The sequence below is a fragment of the Choloepus didactylus genome, chromosome 15, assembly GCF_015220235.1.
Source record: "Choloepus didactylus isolate mChoDid1 chromosome 15, mChoDid1.pri, whole genome shotgun sequence".
Taxonomy (NCBI): Eukaryota; Metazoa; Chordata; class Mammalia; order Pilosa; family Megalonychidae; genus Choloepus; species Choloepus didactylus.
Window position 1 is genome coordinate 38402151 of NC_051321.1, and position 19182 is coordinate 38421332.

At 46.0% G+C, this 19182-nt stretch overlaps 1 protein-coding gene across 50 annotated transcripts in view; it reads left to right on the forward strand.

Moving 5' to 3' along the window:
• SORBS1 (sorbin and SH3 domain containing 1) overlaps positions 1-19182 on the forward strand; it is a 255908-nt gene that overhangs the window by 131489 nt on the left and 105237 nt on the right. For 26 of the 50 annotated variants that reach the window (XM_037805198.1, XM_037805195.1, XM_037805201.1 and 23 more), the window contains 5 exons: positions 2182-2250; positions 5010-5105; positions 7148-7276; positions 16845-16871; positions 16991-17097. In XM_037805198.1, coding sequence (XP_037661126.1) covers positions 2182-2250; positions 5010-5105; positions 7148-7276; positions 16845-16871; positions 16991-17097 — 428 coding nt within the window. The remainder of the gene's footprint in view (positions 1-2181; positions 2251-5009; positions 5106-7147; positions 7277-16844; positions 16872-16990; positions 17098-19182) is intronic. The other 24 variants (XM_037805205.1, XM_037805217.1, XM_037805220.1 and 21 more) reach the window with 4 other exon arrangements.

Below are 19182 nucleotides of genomic sequence, written 5' to 3' on the forward strand. Positions count from 1 at the left end.
CTTGCAAGAAGGACTTGGCTTGTTCCTGATCCCTTGAGTGCTTCTGTTGCATGTGAAGAGGCTACAAACCTTCTTTTCCTCTCCAAGTGGTCACAGGTATTGCCAGTAGCTCCTGCATTGCAACTTAGTTTTTGTCAGGTCTGTTTCACTTTTTGCTTTTGTTGTCATTTACACAGGCAAGGGCTTTTTAAAAAAAAAACAAACAAAAAAAACTCTGGCTCTGTAACCTAAAGTTTCTACCTCTCCCAATGTTGAGATTAACCTAAACTGGCATTGCCACTCCTTGCATTAAAAAGGGGTGAGGAAGGAGGAAGGGAGGGGCCTGGAGGGAGAGTGAGGGGGTGGAAATGCACAGGGGACTCGCCTCAGGACCTCCCAGTCAGGTGTGGTGCCGGAAGGAGGTGTAACATGGGAAGCGTCCCCCAAATCCAGACCCTTTAACCGGATAATCCTGCTCTTGGGAATTTCTGTCTTAATTCGAAGGAAACAAAAATATCACAGACATGAAGGTGGGGGAATGAGTAAGTGCATAAAGTGCATTTACTTGAGGAAATATTATGCTATTAAAAATGAAAGCAGCTGCATGGAAAAGAATACTTGTTTTAATCTTTGGTGGAAAGAGCAGAATGAAAATGATGCACTTTTGATTCCAATTTTGGACAGGGCTGTCAGTCACTGAGGGAAGTGCTTTACCAGAATTATCTCATTTCATTCTCCTGACACACCTCATGAGGTGGGCCCCCATTAAATAGATGAGGAAACTGGAACCCTAAGAAATTAATAACTTGTCTGCAATCACCCAGCTTGTTTGTAGTGGAGCTGAGGCAAACCCAAGCTGTCTGACACCAAAACTGTGTGCTGCAAAGGTTTGAGTTTGAGGTGATGGAATTATTGGTATTTTTTAAGAAACTTTTTCAAAATTTCTTTGTGTGTGGTTATGTTGAAATAAAAAGGGAGGAGGTCATGAGTTGGGTATTGTGGAAACTCAGAGATTCAAGTTTCTTTTACTTGGGTTTTTGGCATTTCCACCAGTGCCCTGCCTCCACCCATCCTAAAAATGCAGGGGCGCGGGGGACTTTCTAGGACAGAAAGTCTTCACCCCAGGTGGATCGGGCCGGTGAGCAGGAGACACCCTAAGAGGCCAGTGTGTCCAGGACGCTGGGTCGGATGGGCTGTGGTGCAGCTCACATCGGAGCACAGGCAGCAGCAAGCATGGCCCGTCAGCACAGTTTTCATCGAGAGACCAGTCTTTTGGGAGTCTGATTGTTACAGGCCCAAATCTTAATATATTCATAATAGAGGTATAACACAGTGTGTTTACATAAAAGTAGAGGGATTTAAAAAAAAAATCATATTGCAAAGTCCCACTAATTTTCCATCTATCCTGTACCCTGGTTTTTTGTTTTTTTTAATTTTGTGTGTGTGTGTGTGTGTGTGTGTTTTAAATTAGGAGGAAGGCTGTGGTTAGATTGGGGTTTAGAAAGCACTCTTAGGCTGCCCACTGAGGATTGGGTTAGAAAAGGGACAGAAGGAGGCAGGGAGAGCAAGTCAGAAAGCCATGTCATTTCTGGGACAGTAACACAGGGGTCTGAACTGGGGAGAGTGGGATGATGAGCATCAGCATCTAGAGACATTTCATGGGAAGAACAACGTGGTTTTGACGGCAGGTGGGATGTGGGGGTGAGGTTTCTATCCCAGTTGAGTGAAACATTCACTCTGGATACACAGAGGCACATAGGAGCTGGCCTTTGAATGGGTAGGCAGGCCTTTGTCAGGCAGGAGATGCTGCTTTGAGGGAATCGAACAGTTTCACAGATATTTTTAAATGTCAGAAAGGAAGCCAAAGCAAGGAGGCAAGAGAATTTGCGTGACCCATAACGCACTCCCCGTCCCCAAACAGCCCTTGCATCCTGCCCAGGTTGAGGCCACACAGCAATCTCAGAGCTCTCCCATGACGTCCTAGGGGGTCGTCCCCAAGCCTGAGGAAGCCTGCATGGGGATGAGCTAACAGGATGTGTGTGTGGAGGTAGAGGGACCGCACCAAAGCCAGTGAGGGCAGGGCTCCATCTGCTTTCGCTCCCCCACTCTGTCCACAGCACCCTGCACCGCTTGGCACTGAGTAAATGTTGGGGATGCCTAATCACCAGCCACATGCTCTTTTTCTTTCTTTCTTCCCTTCAGAATGTGATGATGGTGCATCTAAAGCTGTGGTGAATGGGTTGGCACCAGGCAGCAATGGGCAAGACAAAGGTAAGGCTCTTAAAGAGAAGCCTGGCTTTAGTACCGGAAAGCGTTTCCAGAAGGAGCAGAGTAGGTCGGACCCAGTCTGGCCCACCTGCCTGGTGAGAATGGTCATTGGCTTGATCAGCCCTGCACAGGAGACCTGTTTCCTACACCGACTTTCTGAGATTGTGCACAATCTTGCATCTCCTGCATCTGAGGCTGCCATTTCCCCACTGAGAGACGATGGTATTAAAAGCGTTGTCTAGCTCACAGGGATGCTGTGAATAACAGATCACGTACGCTGGGTGAGGTGTTCCTTGTGTCTGGTGCACATGGCATCTGTCAGCCTGCGCTCTCCCTTACCCTGCATTTCATCCTCACCCACAGTACGGTAGTGACACGTCCACAGTCTGGACCCTAAGGCAAGAGCCTGAATCGTTAAAATAAATTATTGGTGGTACTAGTTTCATGAGCTTCCTCTCATATTTTCAGTTTTTAAAAATTTTAGGATGAAAGACTTAATTGTGAAATGGGTGATGGATAAGATGACCATTAAGTTCCCACTTGCCCTGGAGCCTCTCCCGGCATTCTCGACGTGAATGTGGCTTCCCCAACAGCCAGGCAGCAGGGCTGACCGAGGCCATGTGTGCAGGCTGGTGTGATGGAGCCACTTGAGTTGGAGATGAGGAGATCCAGGTTCAAGTCCTGGTTCCATGGCTCACAAACAGAGGCATCTTGGGAGGTCCTTTATCTTTGTGGGCATGAGTTTCCTCATCTGTAAAATGAGGAAATTTGACCAACATTATTTATTCCTGCTCTCAAATTCTGGGTTCCAGTCTCCTAGGAACACTCATGCAGTTTTTTTTCGTATCCTGGCATTGGGCATATAAATCAAAATGCAACATCTCTCAAAGGAGACCTTCAGAGAGTTTAGCATGTTTGGCCTTTGTTTGCAATTTCCATTTGGTTCAGCCAAGTGTTCCTTTTGAAACAAGGAGAAATACACACTCAGAAGGAACCAGCTAGAGAGGGAAGGCAGGGAGAGTAGAAGGAGCTGGGGAGTGTGGGGGCTCAGTTGGTTTGGGGGTGGGTTCCTTGGTGGCAGGGCCCTTGCCTCCTTGCTTCTCATCTTGCTGCCCTTCTTCACTCTTGGTGTGGGGCTGCTCTGCTGTGTCCTTGGGGTCTCTTGGCTGAGACGGCTTAGGAAACATTGAAGGGTGGTGCCTGTGGAGTGGTACAAAGGAATGTTGAAGCATCTGATGATGAATGTGGAGAGGAGTGGGGCTCTGATGCTTTAAAAGCCTTTGGGGACCATCAACCCCATCCCTGTGAATTCATTTTACAGGACACTTAAGGGACCAACGAGTAAGGGAGGGGAGGTGACAGGTGGACGTGGATTCCACTCTCTCCTTGTTAGACCCAACTTTGGCTGGAAACAAGGAGGCAGGTGTGTCCTGAGGGTCATCAGGGTGGCGTGGGGAGATCCCTGACCCAGGAGCCAGGACAGCTGTGCTTGAGTTGCAGTCTCTCCACTTGAGAACAGAAGGATCCTGAGCAGTTCTGAACCTCTTGCCTCTTCATCTGAAAATAGTGACAAAAGTCCTCCCAGCCAGCCAGTTTCCTGTCTTAATATGTGTACTATTGTTGTTAGCAACTTAGTTGTTGACTGCTCTACTGGAGGGTGCATGTTCCAGCACTGAGGTGCTTCTTTCCCATCTCCACTGTCCCTTTGACAGGCTTGCTGGTGTGACTGCTGATTTAGCAATGGCATCCTTGCTTTCCCAGCAGCTCTGCCCCTCGGTTATTTCCTGGTTCTATGGCCATAAGACCTCTGGGAATCACTCAGTGGAGCGACACTGGCACCACAGAATGAGTGAGCCCCCATTCCTCTCTATTTGCTGCCATTGGAGAGAGAGGACTAGTGGACACCTCATTATAGACTTGTCCTGAGAAAGAGGGTTTGAGGACACACCCACCATTGAGATTCCAGAATTTGGGAAGGAAAGGAGCCCAAGGAACCCCGCAGATAGATAGCCATGATCTCCCAGGTCTCAAGGACACACACCAGCCTTCACTGCATCCGAGGCATTTATCCTGCTCTCCTGGAAGTTCAGCTGGCTTGGACCCTGGTCTGTGCCGCTTGGATCTGCCCAGAGTCTTGAGCATGTACTTGGATGCTTGGCCACCTCTCAACCAGGAAAGCATGGATTTAAGCAAGACTGTCTGCTGCCTGACAGAAGGGGGTTCTGATTTGCCTGGAGTAAGAGGGATACGATTGTCAGAGCAGGCACAGGACCCTGGAATTTATAATTTGGGGAAACACTTGTAATGGTTTAAGGGACCAGGCAACTCATGGACGTGCTCCTTTCCTTCCTCCTCTCGTCAGGGGCCCTGTGGGCTGTAATTCTCTTCCTCTGAGTCCTCCCCCAAGGCAGATATCCAGCATTCTCCCAAGGGCCCCTTGGACCCTGATTGCTCTCCCCTTCCTCTATTTGCCAGGCCATCTGGGTCTCTGTAAATCTCTTTGTCCAGAGCCTTGGCAAGCTTCTGGTGTGGCAGGAGGCACAGGCACTGACCAAATGTAGTTGGGTGATGGTTGCAGGGAGGTTGGCTCATGACTCAAAAGAGAGAAAGCAGGTTATTTTTAATTACTGCATCTACTGATCTTTGTATTGTTCTTTTTGTGTGGGCGACTTCCTTCTATTGTCCCTGCCCAGTTCCTCAACTGCCTGAGTGTTTCCCAAATGTTCTTTCTGGATGTACCATTTACCCTTTTGTGTTTTCAGCAACTGCCGACCTTTTACGTGTACGCTCTATTTCTGCTGTTAAAATAATTCCTGTGAAGACAGTGAAAAACTCTTCAGGCCTAGTACTCCCTACAGGTATCTCTCTTTGGGTTGGTTTGTTTCTTTTGTTTAACTGTTAGCAGATCATGCATGGTCTTCCTTCCTTCCTTCCCTCTTTCATTCTAACAAATGCTTTGAGCCTTAATCCTTGCGTGTTTAAGAGACATTCTCTCTCTCTCGTTTCCTCAGTCCATTGGTTTCCTTTCTTCCTCTGTGTGGGTATGTGAATGTGCATATGTGTTTTGCTGCCAGCCAGCAAATCTGGAGAAGAGCTGAGGACGGATGCCTCGCCTCTGCCGTCTTTAAGGAAGCGTCAGTGTAGAGGTTAAACATATATTTTCGAGGGTGGATGTGAGGTGTGTTGACTTGGGGATTTTCAACTCCTAATACTTTATTGAAGATTCCAGGATCCCCCAGAATTAATTTGGCCTTGCAGAGAACCTCGGAATTAAGCTGAATTTGAAGCAGCTGTCTTGGATGCCAAAACTTAGACTGGCCTCTATAATGCTCCCTGGGCCATTTCCCAGAGAACTCCACACCCCCTGCCTGCCTTCAGCTGCAGTCACTTCCTGCCTCTCTTCTCTCAGTGCGGGGGAGGGGAGCTTTGCTGCTGTACAAAATGGGACAGGTGAGGCAAGGTGGTGCTCTATCCCGGTGGTGCTTTGGGGAGTTGAGCAAAACTGTTAGTGAGTCTGGGAGCCTATCAATGTACTGGATCTGCCAGTTTGCTCCTTATCCTTTTGGAATGACCATGAACCCATTTTCCCAAGAGTTTTGTGACATTAGTCACTCGTCCTCTTGATTGGGTTGGACAAATCAGATGCTCTGAAGGCCTCTGCCAGCTCTGCCATACATTGTGTTTTTGTGCTTCACTTTCATTGGAAGAGGTGCTGACAGGACAGATCTGTTCTCTTCTAGAACACTAATGATTTTTCTGAGTTGCCAGAAAGTGGGTTGCTGGAGTGGAAAGCAGGAGGGAAGAGGCTCTACTTCTCTCTGCCCTGGCACAGAAATGGGGATGAGATGGACATCTTGAGCTCACATCCTGCCCTGTTCCCACCTTGAACTTTAACCCATATTCCTAATCTTGCTAATGTTAGGTCACAGAGCCATGCTGTGGGCAATTAAGAAAAACAAGCAAGCAAACAAACAAAAAACATGGATTTTGGCTCAGCTTAGCTGCACAGAAAGAAACGTGTGCCTTCTAAAACTATGTGGTGTGTACTGGTTTCCTGCCTCCCTTTAACTGAATTTTCCTGGAGGATGGCATCCAGTTCTTTTTGCAGTTTATTTCAAAATCCTTCTAAACGGAATTCTCAGAGATGACCTGGGTCTGTCATTAGGCCATCGTGAAACTGTAGGAGAGGTCGGGACCCAGCAGAGGCTCAGCTGGCCATTCAGTAAACACCGTTCATTGAAGGATCTAGTGCTTCTTGTCATTTCCTTTGGTGTGAAGTTCTTCATTAAGTTTGGAATGTGAGGAACTCTCATCCATGATCTTTCTCCCCAGGCAGCATATCCTTCGGTTTCATCATTTCAGGGATTTTGAATTGCTGATGCAAAGAGATTTCTTTTCCTTTTTCTTTGGAGAACTGCAAGAACCCATGATTCTCCTTAGAACACACCTAATTCTCTATGTTGCCAGCTTGTTCTTTTACAAGAAGGATGGTCTGGAAACTTGAAAATCTTACATAAACTCTTTCTTTCTTTATCTGTGCCTTGCTAATTGGTCAGAAGTCTGCTCACCAATCTAAACTTCATTTAATAAAAGGAACAAACTTGCTTTCATTTTGAAATGTTTTCTGCTGATATTTGAACGCATACATTTACTCAGAACTCACTCTTGCTTCTGTTTTTCCTTAACTTCATGATATGTGGTAAATGAAATCTGAAAACATGATTTGTCCCACTCTCCCACCCACTCATTAATTTCTGTTGACCACCACAACCCTTTGATGACTTTGCGTGGCTGTTACCAGGTTCATCTCATTCCCTGGCTGTAACAATTTGCTAACGGACTGTTTTAATCCTTTGGGAGTCTTGGACTCAGTCTTCTCTTTTGGGTCTTTTCTTTGCAGACATGGATCCTACAAGAATCTGCACTGGGAAGGGAGCAGTGACTCTCCGGGCCTCCTCCTCCTACAGGGAAATCCCAAGCAGTAGCCCTGTGAGCCCTCAGGAAATCCCACACTCGGAAAGCAAACCAGGTGCGCGATGCCTCAGACTGGAGGGAGAGGTTCAACCACTGGAGGGAGGGGGAGACCATCTTGCTTACTCTCAGGAGGGCATGAATTTAGCAGCTGCCTCCTGATTTTCCCAGGGGACCCAGGGAAGTCTGCTCCTTTTCTCTTCTGTACTTGGTCATGGTCAGAGCCCTGAACTGACAGGTCCTCACATGCTTCCGGGAAAGGCACTGCAGTGACCACCACTTTATTTTAGCATTTAACTGAGCAGATGAGTAGAGAATCCTGTTACAGGAGCCAGTGGCTCTACAGACTGCACTTGTGTGGACAGAGATGTGTAGGAGTATGAGGAGGATGTGGTGAGATGAGCTAGACGTTAGATTTCTCTGAGCCCATTCCTGTTTCTGAGAGGTTGGCTGTGACCCATCCAGGCAGGGCTGGAGCTGGAGAAGGAGCCAAGGGAGACTTAGAAGTGCAGGTGGCTGAATGACCACAAGGCAGCTGAGGGAGTGGGATCAGGGGAGCATTTTCTAAAGGCCAGTACAAACTATGAGTGAAGGAATATGAAAGAAGCCAGTCTGAAACCTACCTCCCCACCCTGATCCATAGCTTGGGGAACATGGGTATTGTTCCAATTTGCTAAAGCTACCATTATGCAAAATACCAAAGAAATGGATTGGCTTTTATAAAGGGGATTTATTAGGTCACAGATTTACAGTTCTAAGGCCATAAAAGTGTCCAAACTAATGTATCAACAAGAGGATACATATCTTTCACTGAAGAATGGCCAATGGCGTCTGCTGGTCCTTTGCTCCTGGGTTCTGGTTTCAAAATGGCTTTCTCCAAAATGTCTCTGGGCTTCTGTCTCTCAGCCTCTCTCTCTCAGCTCATGTGCATTCTTGCTTGTTCTTACAGGTTGTTTCTTTCTAATTGTCTGGGGGTCCTCTCTTAGCTTCTCCAGAGCCAACTCTGGATTTCATCTCTTAGTTTAGCATCTCCAAATGTCTTTCTGTCTGCATCTCCAAACATCTGGGTCTGTGTGGGCTCTTAGCTTCTCTTCGGGGCAAACTCTGGATTATATATCTTAGCTTCTCTCCAAAATGTCTCTCTTAACTTCTCTGAGCTCCTTCTCTCCATGAGCTCTCTTAAAGGAGTTCAGTAAACTAATCAAGACCCATTCTGAATGGGTAGTTCACACCTCTATGAAGTGATCTAATCAAAATGGCTCACCTACAGTTGGGTGGGTCACATCTCCATTGAAACAACCCAATCAAAAGGTCCTACCCTAATCAAAAGACTAATAAGTCTGCCCCCCACAAGATTGCATTAAAGAACATAGTCTTTTCTGGGGTATATAACAGTTTCATATCTGCACAGGTGTCTAGGGCACAATGTTGAGGTTTAGAACTGGGGCTTTGGAACCTGATAGACCTGTATTCTTGTCCTACCTCTGCCAGCCTGTTGGCTGTGCAACTTTGGATGAGTCATTTACTCTCCCTTAACCCTAATGATCTCACCTGTAGAATGGGGTGGATTGTACCTGCTGTATAGGATTATTGTGAGGTTGAAGTATATAAAGAGTTGTGCTCCAAATAAGCTGTTAGATGTTTGCTGCTGTTATTATTAGATGATGATTATGATTAGTTTGGCCTCTCTGGACAGTGCTTTCTACAGTCCAAGTGTTCTGGGAGTTGGGAAAGGCTGGTTTGAGGTTCTACAGACACAGTTTCAGGTGAGGTGGCCCCTTTCCTGTCTGTAGGGCAGTGGTTCTTACACTTGAGCTTCACCAGAATCACCTGGAATAAAAACAAAGATAGCTGGACTCCACCCCAGAATTTTAGAGTTTCTCATTCACCCCATAGGTTGCAGGTGGGGCCTGAGAATTTGCATTTCTGACAAGTCTCCAGGTCAGGCTGATGCTGCTCTGGCTCACACTCTGAGAACTAGTGCTATAGGGGATGGGAGTTTTCTTTCTTTCTTGAGGGAGCTGAAGGGATACATTGAATTGGGGTGACAGCCACTCCCTTGGGACAAGAGAAGTGGGCACACAAATGTTTTTGGGGTACAAAGGGAAGTGGTGTGTTGTGATAAGATGTAATTATGTAGGATAGAGATGGTCAGCTCCCAGGACTTTCTGTCCCAGCCATCTGTAACAGGAGGCAAACGTCCAAGGATGAGACCTGGCTAGGCACAAGCCCCCTTCTAGTAATGTCGGCTTCTGTGGAGGGCTCCTTTTCCCCTAGGCTCAGGGAAGGCCTGAATGGCCTACAGCTAAGTGGCTTCTTGGCCCCTTCTCCTGAGCCTACACCTGAATCTTGGCTCCTTTCAGTTTGCAATTCTAATCTCCAAGAAAGGTGGGGCTGAGGAGAGAAGACAAAAGAATTTCTTCCTTCCAGTAGCTTAATCCAGTCTCTCCAGGCCTAACTGAGGAAGATCCAGTTCCCAAGCTGGAGTACACCTGGGGAAGAGAGAATCCCAAGGGATGATTCAAAGAGAAATGCCATGCCTGCAACTCCATGGCCCAATAAAATGACCTAATCAACCTCTGGCCCATCTTTAGGCAGGGAAATGGAGGTGGTGGAGGAGAGAGAGCGAGCCTTGGGCTCCCCCTAGTGGTCACAGTGTGGCTCTAATGCAGAACTCTTAACCACCTCACCGTGTGCAGCCAATTCTTGAGTACTCTACAGTGATTTGAGGGTCTTTAGGAAGCTCTTTGTATTCCCAGAATAACTCCCTTGTATCTCACAAAGCTATACAAATTAATTTGGATGAAAATAGATCTCATTTTAAAATGCAGATATTCTGATGAGTTAGGGGGAAGCTATCAGTTATTCACACCTTATAGTCAACTAATCCTACTAGGTTATTTTCCTCCTGGTAAGTTGAGATCATTGAATCCATATGCGCAGACATTCATTCAGTATCCTCTATATGCCAGACACTGAGCTAGTCTTTGGGAATTGTGATGAGAAATGGGGTGAAGGGTGGTAAAGGGAGAGTAATTCTGAGTGTAACAGGTGAGGGCAAGAGGCAGTCTGTTGCAACAGAAGAGTCAGGATGTCATTAGCTTGCTTTCTGACCAGGGTAAGTCACAGTGCCTCCGAAGCCCTTTTAAAGATGAGGGGCTCTGGCCTTTCTGTTTCAAAGTGCTCTGTGGCTATGGGAAGTTTGGGAATTGACCTGACACAAACAGGATCCCATTCCTGGGGATAAATTCAAGATTGTACATTGGGGCAGTGTGGGTAGAAAAGAACAAGCTGAGTTTGAATGGAAAAGGAAAAAAAACCTACACCGACCAAGAGTGCAGAGTATGCGGGAGTGAGTTAGCACTGGGGAGTGAGGTTAAAAGAAGATATAACTCTGGAGATAGAATGTTCAGGAATGGGGATCTTGGCCAATGGGTAGTAGGGTAAGAGGATATCATCCTGCTGGCTCCGGATGCTACCTTCTCTCACCCTTGCCTTCTTTTTCCATATGGGCCTCTGGATGGAAACTTGCTGGTCCACCCATCTCCAGGCCTGTCCTGGGACCTGGGAGCCCTTGTGCCTTGACTGGTCTTGTGAAAACAGTTTTTGGCAATGTCCAGCCTGGAATGGGAGCCTGAGTATGAGGCAGTGAGCACCTCTTACCAAGGATTGGGCATGCTTCCTATCTCCAGCCACATGTTTCCTATCTCCAGCCCCTTCCCAGATAGTGTCCAGCTCCCTCTCTTTTCGTCAGGGCCAACATCTGTCCCCCAGCTGCTTTGCTTCTTTTCTGCTTTGCTCCCTGGCCTTAAGCGCCCCTTAAAGCCCTATAGATGTGGTTGGTTATTTACCTGGACTGGAAGCTCCAGCCTTGTACTACCACCCAGCATCTATGTCCTCTTGATTTCTTTCCTTACGTGGCCCTTGACACCCACATTTCAGGAATGCCCCTATTTCCACTCCTTGTTCCAACTCCCTCATCCTGTGAGAGGTGTTAATAGTTCTGGAGTCAGACAGTCCTCTGCTGAGTTGCAGCTCTGCCCCTTCCTGTCTTTGTGATATGGGCAAATTACTCAACCTTAGAGAGCCTCTGTTTCCTCATCTGTAAAATAGGATAATCATGTTGGGATTAAATGAGCTCTTTAATAGCAAACATTTAGTGCAGAGCCAGACATACAGCAGTTGCTCTTTCATACAGGCCATTCTAGTTACTGTGGGTTGGGAGGCCTGCAAAAGACTTGAAATAATTTAAGTTTAAGGTCATAAGGACCTGGGTCTAGGGTGATGGCAGAGGGAATGAAGAGCAGGGGCCAAGTATAAATGTGTATTTGGAAGGATGAAAATACAGGGCTTGATGCTGTTTATTTAAGGAGTAAGGAGGCGGCAGAGTCCTGGTGACCAGGAGGTGTCTTCCTTGGTTGACTGTGAGAATAACTGTGGCACTCATGGACATGTGGGATTTTCTGAAAGGGGTTGAAAGCAACGTTGAACTCCATTTTTTTGATATGTTGAGTTTCTTGGCAAGGGAAGAACTTCTAGGAGGAAGTTTCTAGTAGGGATTTAGAGATTTGAATACTACGTGTGGATTTGGGGTCATCTGCGTTGATGTGAACATTGAGAGGGTGGAGTAATAGAGCTGTTGAGATTGCCCACTTTAAACCCACTCTCCGGACTCCTGCCTTCCAGGGGTAGCTTGACTCTGGATCCCTGATCATAGCTTCCCAACCAGCTTCCCAGTTTCTGTATGTGGACCTTGGTTTTTGAATAGGAACCATATGGAAAGAGCTGCAGTACTCCCAGTCCTGACTGCCTGCTTTCTGATCTCATGTCTAGCCAGGTCTGGGTCTTGGCCATGTTAGTCCAGAGTGTCCGCGTCAGGGTGTTTTCGCTCAGTAGGAGACAAGGAGCCCGAGCTGGTGGGTGCGATACCAAGCTTCCTGTCTGGTTTTGCCTGAAGATCTTGTGGCTTGATATATCAGTTCCTGTGTTCTGACTCGGCCACCAAGGTCTAGTTCAACTCTTGTTTTGCTAATTCTTTGCCAGTTGGCTCCAGTCCCTACTGTGTGATTCTTGACTACAGAGTTAGCTTTGGATGTAAAGAATCTTGGACCTCCAGTCAGCTCATTTCCTCTAGTTTGACTCTCAGATTTGCTTTCCAGAAGTGACAGCAAAAAGATACCCTAAAAAAATGGACACTAAAGCAGTTAAAATCACCTCTTCACCTCTGCTAAATCACAGTCCATATGAGTGCATGAGTGAAAAATAAGCCCACACATGGTTTGGGACACTCTTAGATCCACTTTTAACATTTCTCATGTAACTCTTGGATACTCTACTGGGAAACATCAAGACCAGCTCAGTTAAAATTATCCTAAAGTCCCAAGAAGAGCTGTGATGAGTAAAATCTTTAGAGGAGGCCAAAATGAAATTAGGCCAGAATGAGCTAAAAGAGAATATCAGGCCACAGGCCAGGAAAGATTGTATATGAAGAACAGGTGGAAGAAAAGATAAGGCAAAATAAATTATGCTTCCTGTTGAAAGACTAGGTCTGTCTTCAGGACTGCAAAACCTATCTGGGATCCAACTTTCCAAGGCTTTGCCTGAGATCTCTCCCACCCCCATCCCCCAAGAGTTCTAAGGTAACATTTTTTGGAAGAAGCATTTTGGCAGTCTCCTCAATCAAAAATTAATAATTGATGATTATGCATATAAAATTTCATCCTACCACATTCAAGCACAAATGGCCCTGGGCTGCTACCAGCTTTCGAGGTTTCGGAAGACTATGTAGCAAACGAGGGATGATGAAACATCGGAAGGACAGCTCTCTTTTAATAAGGATGCTCTAATAGAGGGATGCTTAAAGAGGTCCTGGGAACTGCCTGTTTTAGTGGTGGGGGAAGTGGAACAGTTCTAAAGACTTGGAATGAGAAGAAAAAGTGAATTGATCCCCAGGGATGTTATGTTCTTAAAACTATCAATTGGTGGAGGTCAACGATGTCTGCTTTGTTTCTATGTTTGGGGAAGATATTTTCCTTATGATTTGGATTCTGATTTTGCTAAGCACCTACTTTGTGCCAAATACTTTCCTCATGATTCAAAAGAGGTAGATAATATCTCCAATTCACAGATGAGGCCCAGTCATTTGCTGCAAGGCATGCAGTTAGGTAGAGTCAGGACTCAGACTGAGTCTGATGCAAAAATGATAGTCCTTTTATGATACCTAGAGGTTTGGAGGGACAGTCACATCTCCACTTTCTATGATACAGCTGTTTGACAACTCAACTGAGAATCAAAAAGTGGGCAAAATAATAGGCCCCCAAATTCATGTACAAAGTTTACGTACTCGATTGGCTCATCCCGTCGCTCCCAACCTGTTGATATTTAGTTTATGCACAAATTAACAAATTTGATAAAATGACTTGACAGACCAAGGTAGATTAGATGTAGCAACTCAGAAAGGAAGATGGGACAGTAATAGATATGATAGAAGTAATATATGCAGGGGAGGGGGAGGACCAAGCATCCCCCAAATCCTGGCAGTCTAGGACCATGTAGCACAGGTACTGGTGACCCCACATGCCTCAGCAACACCTGGAGTCACCACCAGAGTTACAGATGTCCATACCGCACTTGCTAAGTCATCAAGAAGAAGATTTCACTAAGCTCAATGTATCTGTGAGAAAAAGCTAAGAAAAAGTGTGAAATACACTTTAAAAAGCTTTTCATTCATCATTATTGCAATTTAAAGAGAAAAATGATTTGATGCCTAGCCAATCTGAAAAAATGTGGCCATTCAGAGAAATTCCTTCCCTATATAGACCAGAACGTGAGTTTTCCTGTAAAACAAAGGTGATGCTTTGTCACAGTGTATCACCTAGTGTTTGGGGGCCTTCCAGGTACGAGGAGATCTCTGGGCCAGGAACCTGAATGGAAGCAACACTGAGTGTTAAAAATGTTCATTTTTAGAAATACTTTCACATACCTGATCTGGGAATCCTTAGAGCAACCCATTACCTGGGAACATGTTAGAAATGCAAATTCTTGAGTCTTGCCTGCCTCCAGTCTATTGAAACAGAAACTCTGGTGGGTGCGGCCCAGCAATCTGTTTTAACAAGCTTTCCAGGTGATTCTGATGCATCTAAACTACTGCCGAGTCACTTGAAACCTTTACCCCTGTCTTACCTTTTATACCAACACCTTTTGGCTCCCACTGTCTCCCTGTAATATAGCTTCTACTATAGTTGTAGCTGATGCTGGGGTTGGCAGCTGGGTGATGGGCAGAGCACTGCATTTGCAGGAGACCTGGACTGGCTGCTTTGCTGCATCCTGGCTGTGTGACTTTGGGCAAGTCATTGGCCTTTCTGCTTCCTCATCCGTGAAGAAGAGTGGTTACCTACCTCCCAGAGTTGTGTGCACTAAATTAAATACTAAATATGTGCAAACGTGACTAACAGTGTCTGGCACTGAGAAGGGTGTTCAATAAATATTTGTAAATCTCAACTTGACATCTGGCAAGCCCTTCTCTAGCCCTCAAGGAACCCACATGGAAGCTGTGAGAACTGCGATACAAGACCCCTCTTTATCTCTACATAGGGTGAGACAAGAGCAGGCAGCCAGGGAGAAGAAGGAAAAGAACGGATTGGCCAGGTCACAGGTTGGCAAACCATGGCCCATGATCCAAATCTGGCCTTGGCCTGTTTTGTACAGCCCACGAGCTAAGAATGTTTTTTACATTTTTTAATGGTCAGGGGAAAAATCAAAAGAATGTTTTATGCCATGTGAAAATTATATGAAGTTAAAATTTCATTGTCCATAAATATAAAGGTTTATTGTCACACGGCCATGCACGTTCATTTACATATTGTCTATGGCTCCTTTTATGCTACACTAGCAGAGTTGAGTAGTTGTGACTGACACTGTATGACCCCCAAAGCCTAAAACATTTACCATCCTGCCCTTCACAGGAAGTTTGCTGACCTCTGGGCAAGGTGGGGGATAGAGAGTAGAGCAATGATGCAGACGATGGTGACAAATGGCAAACATTTACGGACATCTTTTAGGCACTGTACTAAGCATTTCACACATATTCTGTCACTTCACCCTTATAGCAACCCTTGTGAAGCAGATATATTATTATCCCCATTATTCACTTGGGGAAACTGAGGCTTGTAACTTGCCCGGGGTCACAGAGCCCATAGGTGGTGAAGCCAGGTGTGCCAGTTTGGATATATTATGTCCCCCAGAAAAAGCCATGTTCTTTAATGCAGTCTCATGGGGGTGGACATATTAGTGTTAATTAGGTTGGAATCTTTTGATTGAGTGTTTCCATGGAGAAGTGACTCAGTCAACTGTGGGTGAAACATTTGATTAAATTATTTCCATGGAGATATGGACCATGCCCATTCAGGGTGGGTCTTGATTTAATCACTGGAGTCCTATAACAGAGCTCACAAACAGAAGGAGCTCAGAGCAGCTGAGAGGGACATTTTGGAGAGAAGCTAAGAGCTGACATTCATGCTGACACTTGGAGATGCTTGGAGACGTTTGCTCTAGAGAAGCTAAGAGAGGACTCCAACACTTAGATGCACAGGAGCTGAAGAAGCTAAGAGAGACCTAGAGATATTTTGGAGAAATCCATTTTGAAATGCAACCCCGGAGCAAAGGAACAGCAGACAGCAGTCATGTGACTTCCCAGGTGACAGAGGTGTTCCAGATGCCATCGGCCATTCTTCAGTGAAGGTATCCTCTTGTTGATGCCTTAGTTTGGACATTTTTATGGCCTCAGAATGTAAATTTGTAACTTAATAAATCCCCTTTATAAAAGCCAACCCACTTCTGGTACTTTGCATTAACGGCAGCTTTAGCAAACCAGAACACCCTGGTTTAACTTGACACGGTGCCTCCCTAGCCAAGCTCATAACCTCTATGATCTACATCCTTGTGGTCCTAGATGGGTCAAATTAGAGAAAAATGTTTCGGGCTTTTGAGATTCATTGGGTTACAGCTGGGCGGGCAGGGTGGTAGCGGCTGAAGGGAGACCAAGGGTGCCTTGTAGTAAGATGAAAACTCAGGAATGGCGATTCAAGTTTGAAATGCTTACATGGCTCGTTTAATGGAAAGAAGAAAAGCAGGCAGGGAGAAAAAAGTGTCCTTATCAAGGCAGATGCCTTGGGGCTTAAATAGCTTTCTGCTGGTAGCCTAGCACCACCACCCCTGGAAAAAGTGCCTCTCCACTTCTCCCTCTCCTGGGTCTGTTAGTTAGCTCCGCTGCTAATGCGGAGAGGTCATTCTGAACCCACACCAAGCTCGACAAAGGGGAACGAGAGTCAGTGAGTTAGGGCCCGGGAACCAGAGAGTTCTGCTGCCTTTTTGTCTGTAAAATAAGAATGTCAAGGAACAATTGTTTCTTCATTACTGTGAATGTGAGCCTTGTGTTTGCAAAGGTCAGCGCCTGTGAGCACATCATGGTTTAGAGTGGGTTCCTATGGTAATTCGGCCATCGTGACTGAGGGCATTTTGTGTCAGACAACCGTCTTCATCCTTCCGTGCAGTTCATACTTGTTTCCTGCAAATGTAACCATTTCTGGTTTTCCCCTTCTTGTTTTCATCACTTTTACCCCACGTAGGTCTGGAGCCAGAGAATTCCTCAGCAGGTATGGTTTCTTGTGCATTCTGTCTTTGCCTTCCACCAGGGACCCCTAAATTAGTGGGGGGGCCAGAGAGTCTTCCCTGTGGGTGAGAGGGTTTTGTTTTGTTTTGTTTTTCATTTTAGATGAGTGGAGGTTTTCTTCTGATGCCAATGGAAACGCCCAACCCTCTTCGCTCGCTGCCAAGGGCTTCAGAAGTGTGCATCCCAGCCTTCCTTCCGACAAGCCCCAGGTAGGCATCCGCCCAAGCACAGGCTGGGACCGGTGAGTGGTACCTTTTCTCAAGTGTTTTAGCTTAGACATAGGACTTCCTGCTTGCTCAACTGGATGATGGTCCAAATTCTGAGTCAAGCTTCTCCCCAACCCTGGAAAAGCTCTGCAAGGACCTGTGTTAGGGGAAAAGTTGGGATCAAGGAGACTAGGGGCATGGAATGAGGTTGGTCTGTACCAGGGTATCTTACACAGGCCCAATGTTTCCAGGTTTGATTCTTCTGTGGAAATATTTTGACTGATGTAATGTAGTTAGCCTTGAATAAGTGGGGAAAAGGTCTGAGCTTTTTTTTTTTTTTTTTTAACTTTTTGGTGTATAATATGCAAGAGAAGACTACACATTAGTGTTTATTCATTAATTAGCTGGAGTGGGGGCTTCAAGAGTTCTAGCAACTATATCCTTACAGATAAAGCTGTGCCCAGACCCTAAATTCAGCAGCTGAGGAGCAGGCAGATTGAAATTAGAATGGGAGTACAGTAGAAATTAAAGAGCCATAGCTCTACTCTACAAAAGAAAATCCTCCAAATTTGAACAGTACGGAGCAGGAACAGTTTTCCCTAATTCTTTTCCATCAGTTTCCTGATCTATTCCTTCCTGTTGCTGCTTTTTCATTTTGATGAAAGGGATGGACCCTGTTTTTACATCAAGGAGCGCTATCCATGGAATAGAGCAGTCCTTTCTGTTCTAGGCAACTGTGCTGCTCAAAAAATGCTACAGAAGTGTGTTGCTTGTGCAGTCCACTTTCCTGTACCTGCTGCCCCCTCTCTCAGGGAGCTCAGAAATTCCACGTCTTCCCTTGGTTCCCACCTTCCTCCTCTCTCTTCTCCTGAGAACGTGAGATAGTACTGACCCCTGAAATGAAGCCGAATCAGAAATGCCTTCCTTCCTTCCTGCAGCATGTTGTTACATCGTCTGCCCTGTGTGCTGAGCAGCAGCCTAAGCTTCCTGAGGCCACCCACCCCTTGCCTCCAATTGGGACGGCCATGTGCAGACAGGGCCACGGGTTAGAAGCAGGGACTGCCAGTGTGGGTGGCCTCCTGCAGTCCTCATCAGACATGGGGACTCGGGGTCAGTCTTCCAATAAATGACTTGTCATGGTTTTTCCCTTTCTCAAACCTTTCCTGGCATGTAAATGTGCTGCCTGTGGCAGACCTGCTTTGTTCTCTGCCCTCTCAAGAACTGATACAATTGGCTATTTCCACGTTAGGGAATAGTGCTGATTAATTCACAGCAAATGTCGGAGCACACCCTCTTCTGCTATCAGTGACTTACCCCAAAAGGTAACTATGTGACTCCTTTTGGCTTATTAAACAGCTCTACTAAGAGATATTTTTAAAAAGCATGTGCAATATGAAAAAATTCCTCAAGTGTTTTAAAATACATGTATTTAACACAGATTTGTTGAGCATCTGTTGTGTTCAGATCACAGCATTAAACATTTCCCTCAAGGAGTTTATGGTCTAATAAGGATGAAGTATCCTGTATTAACTGTTACGGACAACACGTTTTCTTATTATCTGTCACTTTGCCAAGAATTTCCTTTTTCCTGGGGCTCCTTAAAGGGAACCTGGTAAATTATTGAATGTAGAGGTATTGTGCATTTTCAAGGTAAAATTGGCTAAAGAAATTTCAAGAACCTTTAAGTCCTGTGTTACCTCTTGGATTTGTTCCTTCTAAATGCAAAATTGACTTCTTGTGTGTAGCTATTGCCAGAGGTGTTTGTGCACCACCACAGGCCAAGCCATGGTGGGCTGAGTTGGTAACTGTCCTGACTTGGTTTTAGCTGAAGAAAGCCCTCAGACCCCTGCAGGCCTAGCATAAATCTCCTCAAAAAAGAACAAGGTGGGATCTAGGAGACCCTTGGTCCAGAGGGGAATCCTGTCTCCTGATGCTCCCATAGGCCTTTCCTCCCGGCAGCCGGGACCTCCTGCCCTGCTCTTCCCACCCTCAGTAACAGGGAACAGCTGCTTCCCTCTCTCTGACATCATCATCATGGTGGTCCCCGGCGGAGGTGAGGATTGGTAGTTTTTGGAATTGTGTAAACTA